We start from the raw sequence: 4,664 nt of genomic DNA on the forward strand, positions 1-4,664 counted from the left end.
CGCAAGTCATGTAATTAACAAATTTACATATATAATTAACAGATTAACAAATTGAAACATAAATATGAGACAAGAATTCGATTTTTGTGACGCGATTATTTCATAGAAAGTCAACCATCATCACAAGTTCTGTTCTTACCAATAGAATTCAACAGATCTTGTGACCATAGTTGACTAACAAAGCTTTTAAATGGATGTTCAAGAATTGATTCACTATACGCAAGGGCTGCTTCACTATGTTTTGTGATGATTTTAAGTTGAAACTCCTAGATCATGTTAGAGATCTTTGTCCTGTTTCTGACACTTGAAGACACATCTAAGCAGCAACTAATAATTGCTGCTCGTAGCTATAATTTTTATGTGTGGTTGAGCAGCCTTTAAGGGCACTACATAAATTAAAGTTATTATTATTATATTAAGAAAAACAAAAATATATAATGAAAAAAATATATTGCATTTCAGCCTCATTACTACCTCTGGTATGCATTATTTTTGAATAATTTAGTGGCCTGTTGTGAGTTATTTCCTTACTTGTGATCAGTCGCATCACAGAAAGGTCCTGAAACACACTTTTCCCCTTTCTTCCTTTCAGGCTGTATTTGGACCATAGCATATTTGTTCCGATTGCCCGCATTATTCTTCTGACTGATTGGCCAACTGTGCCAGAACACAGTCTCACACTGAATGCCATCTATACACATGAAAACATTTTTACAAAATATTTGCTGAAGGTAAGTATAATTTTATGGATACATTGTCATATATTTATTTTTAGATTCTTAAATAGAAGGACAATCACCATGGATTTTCTAAATTGACTTTCTTGAGTCAGTTTTACACAGAATGCAGACAGCTGCTCTTCTGTCTGCATCTGTTCAATGTTGGCCTGTTCTTCAACTTCTTGCTGCTGTTGCTGTTGCAGTATGATTTCCCGTAACTGACGCAGCTCTCTTATGACTTCATCAAGTTTTCTATTAAGTGTGAGGTAATCTGAAAAAAATAGTAATGTTTGCTTTGCCAGGTACGATATAACAGGTCAAACAAAACAGCTCAATAACATAAAAGTAATACTTTGCTCTTTATCATCAGTCCCCTGACATCCAGTTTTACAGGACAATGCTGATGCTGTAAGTGAAAAAAAAAAAAGCTTTATTGTATCATACCAGTTACCACAAAAGTAAAATTTACATTTAAAATGTTAATGCCATGAAATGAGCCATTGGATATTATCTTACTTTGCAGACTAAGCTATTAAGTCATTTTTATGCTAGAGCATGGAACTTCATTTCTGAAATGATACTTGTTTTAATTACAGAGCAAGGTACATAGCCTATATTCATTTCCATTTTTCATATTACTAGGGACCAAACACTGAAGGTCCAAAATCATTTGTTTAAAAGTTTGTTTATATAGCCTATACAGGTGCATTTCAATAAATTAGAATGTTGTGGAAAAGTTAATCACAATTAAAAGAACCAAAGAAGTACTTCAGTCTGCATACACTGAATTTATTTAATACACGAGTTCCACAATTTGAGTTGAATTACTGAAATAAATTAACTTTTCCATGATAGTTTGCAAACTATTACCACTTACTTGATGGGCAAGGTGTTGTAGCATTTCTGCCTGATAATAAATAGCAATAAACATTTTGTATTGGTTGCTTTTTATATTTATTGGTTAGTATGATGTAAACAGCTTCAAAAAATTTGTTCTTGCAGGTTACTTACTGTCTTGTGGCTTGTGCTGTTGCCTATTCTCCTCGAAGACTGGAGCTTGTGGTCTGTTTCCAGCCATACATTGGAAACGAGGACGCTTTGGTGTGACCAATTCTGTGAGTGAAGCCCAAATATATAGATAAGGTTATATAATGTCAGTGTCGAATGCTTGATTCTGAGTATTTGACAGACAGTCAGACATTCATTTTCTGTAACTGAATGAGGTAGTTCCATGTTTATTCAGTTTGCTGTGTTTATTCAAAATTGTTTAAAGAGTCACTGCAAGGTCTATTTCACATTTTATAAACTATTTTTATAATTATTATAATAGTATTCCTTATTTAATATATTAAAAGGATAGTTCACCCAAAAATAAAAATTATCCAATGATTTACTTACCCTCAAGCCATCCTAGGTTTATATGTAAATCCTTTTTCAGACGAACACAATCAGATATATATTTAAAAATATCCCTAGTCGTCCAAGGTTTATAATGGTTGTGACACACATTCTGAAGACAGAAAAAATGCATCCATCCATAAAAAAAAATTAATCCATACGGCTCCAGGGGGGGTTAATAAAGGCCTTTTAAAGCGAAGTGATGTGTTTTTGTAAGAAAAATATCTTACAAAAATATCTATATAAATTCATATATACAAGCTTCTGGTTGACGACTGTACACATACTGCGCACATCAATTTGGGTGAAAGAGCAACCTTTGACCCAAACGCAATGATGCAATGACGAACATGGAGGCGAAGACAGAGAGCAAAACAAAACACTGGTCACAAATTAGTCTAAAACAAGAAATTTTAAAGAGAAATGTCAGAGGATTTTGATATAAGAGGAGAGGAGCTTGAGTTTGTTGCCCAGCCGTTCTTGTTTGAAACGTGAGAGGCGTCTGAGCTTATGAAACTCCTACATTCTGCATCATACATCGCGTCAGAGGATTACTCATTTGGCACAAGTCAACTTCCGCATTCTGCGTGTGGTCATCTACCGGAAGCTCGTTATTCGAATTTATATATAAAGTTATTTATAAAGTTTTATATATGGATATTTTTCTTACAAAAACACAGCTTTTCACTTTAAAAGTCCTTTATTAACCCCTCAGAATGTATGTTACCATTCACAAACATTAGTAACATTGGAGGACTAAGGACATTTTTAAATATATATCTGATTGTGTTTGTCTGAAAGAAGATTTTCATATAAACCTAGGATGGCTTGAGGGTGAGTAAATCATGGGATAATTTTCATTTTTTGGTGAACTATCACTTTAACAATAACAATGTATTTACATTTACCATCCTCAGTGTCGCTTTCAAAACGACTTGGTCGCTTGTGTGCTCTTTTTTTTATCATTTGGGAGTCCCCATCTGTTTCAACATTTGAAAGCTCCTCGGCACGTTTCAGGTACTTCAAGGCTTTTTGGTAATTTGCTAAAAAAAAAAAAAAAGTTATGATTAAATGACCAAGGACATGGAAGCGAGTACTGTTGGTGGACTGTTAACTATTAATTAAATGTAAAGTAAGTAAATGAGTGTGCTGTATAGGAATAGATGTAAAAGAAGAACAGATAACTAATAGGCTAGAAATGTGCTCATTATTCATGACCTGTTGAAATACTTAAGTGAATTATTAAATATAGTTTCAGGCATTTTATTTTTAAATAATCTGGTCACAATACTGACAAAGTAAATAAATCCATTTGTAAGTAAATTAGTTTATAAAACTCATAATGTTCCCATTCAGAGAAATCTCTAAACCCTCATAGCTTGCATGTTAAAGCAATGTTAATGTTAGTTAATTCACATTCAGGAAGTCACAATCTGATTTAAAAATGAATGGATTAATGGGTACAATTATGTTTTTTTTTTCTTTTAGGTAAAACTGGTTCACTTTCATGAAATGCAACAGAGCTGCTTGGATAGTCTTCAACTTGGTCCATGGAAGAAAAAATAATCATATTAAGCAACATGAAAGATTTTACCAAAAATATCTTCATTTGTGTTACGAAGATGAATGGGTGTGGAATGATAGAATTTTTTGGGTGAATTAACCCTTCAGAGCATTTTAAAATCTATCTAATTTAATTATTTGACCCCAAGTGTATGGTCAGAATTTAAAATCAGAACTAAGCTTTTAACAGAATTTTAACAGGTGTTCATTGTAATTACAATTTCACGGTTTACTCTTACATGTAAACGATTTTTCTAAAATTCTTATCTTGAAAAGTTTCCAAGTCTTGGCATCTGGCAGTTCTCCATTCTTTGCCTTCTTGGATGGCTCAGATGGAGGCCAATAGCAGCTCAATCCCTGTTTGTACATTTAGACAAATACCCAATTACAAACCAGTCAAAAAGTGAAAAGGCTTTTCACAGTGTTATACATAGTCCGTAGCTTTATCACAAAACCTAAGCAGTAGCGATACTTACATTTCCATCTGCCACAATCCATGTTCGGCAAACAATTGCCACTGTCTTCTCTTTTTCAAACTCAACCACAACGTATGTAATCATCTAAAAAAATGTAATTTGGTTATTAAAAGAGTGATTCTGTAGCAAAAGGTACAGAATTAAACAAATAACATAATTATATATATATATTTATTTATTTATTTTTATTATTATTTATTTTTTTATTTTTTTTTTTTAAATTGTACACTTACAGATGTTTTACAAAGTTGATTTCTGGAATGAATCCTGAATAATTGGTTTTAGTCATTCTTGATTATTATCATTTTTGTGCATATTGAGATGCAACAGTTAGGGTTGCATGATTTCTTAAATTAGGGTTAGGGTTGAATGATTTCCTAATTTGTCATCCACATTCATAATTTTCATAGGGTTGAGCAATGTCCATGATCTGTGTGTAAAACCATGCAACAGTTAGAGTTGCATGATTTCTTAAATTAGGGTTAGGGTTGAATGATTTCCATGATTT

General features: G+C 32.6%; 1 protein-coding gene and 1 long non-coding RNA gene across 4 annotated transcripts; one reads left to right on the top strand and one right to left on the bottom strand.

The window, feature by feature from the left end:
* Positions 1-50: 50 nt before the first annotated feature.
* On the bottom strand, positions 51-4,240 carry LOC125261726. Of its 3 annotated transcripts, XM_048180294.1 has the most exons (8): positions 4,157-4,240; positions 3,920-4,037; positions 3,026-3,160; positions 1,731-1,832; positions 1,597-1,626; positions 1,072-1,125; positions 800-990; positions 51-691 (listed from the first exon to the last, which is right to left on the bottom strand). In XM_048180294.1, exons 1-8 carry the CDS (start codon positions 4,238-4,240, stop codon positions 416-418), a joined length of 990 nt encoding a protein of 329 aa, XP_048036251.1. In that variant the 3' UTR covers positions 51-415. The 3 variants fall into 3 exon arrangements, 2 of the variants coding, with proteins under 2 accessions (XP_048036251.1, XP_048036252.1); XM_048180295.1 differs by lacking the exon at positions 1,597-1,626; XR_007183416.1 differs by lacking the exons at positions 3,026-3,160; positions 3,920-4,037; positions 4,157-4,240 and adding an exon at positions 2,118-2,178 and having other exon boundaries at positions 1,072-1,832.
* On the top strand, positions 1,039-4,189 carry LOC125261727. The gene is made up of 3 exons (XR_007183417.1): positions 1,039-1,127; positions 1,722-1,834; positions 3,606-4,189. It is a non-coding gene; the product is annotated as an uncharacterized LOC125261727 (long non-coding RNA).
* Positions 4,241-4,664: the final 424 nt, after the last annotated feature.

The sequence above is a fragment of the Megalobrama amblycephala genome, unplaced genomic scaffold (assembly GCF_018812025.1).
Source record: "Megalobrama amblycephala isolate DHTTF-2021 unplaced genomic scaffold, ASM1881202v1 scaffold472, whole genome shotgun sequence".
Taxonomy (NCBI): domain Eukaryota; kingdom Metazoa; phylum Chordata; class Actinopteri; order Cypriniformes; family Xenocyprididae; genus Megalobrama; species Megalobrama amblycephala.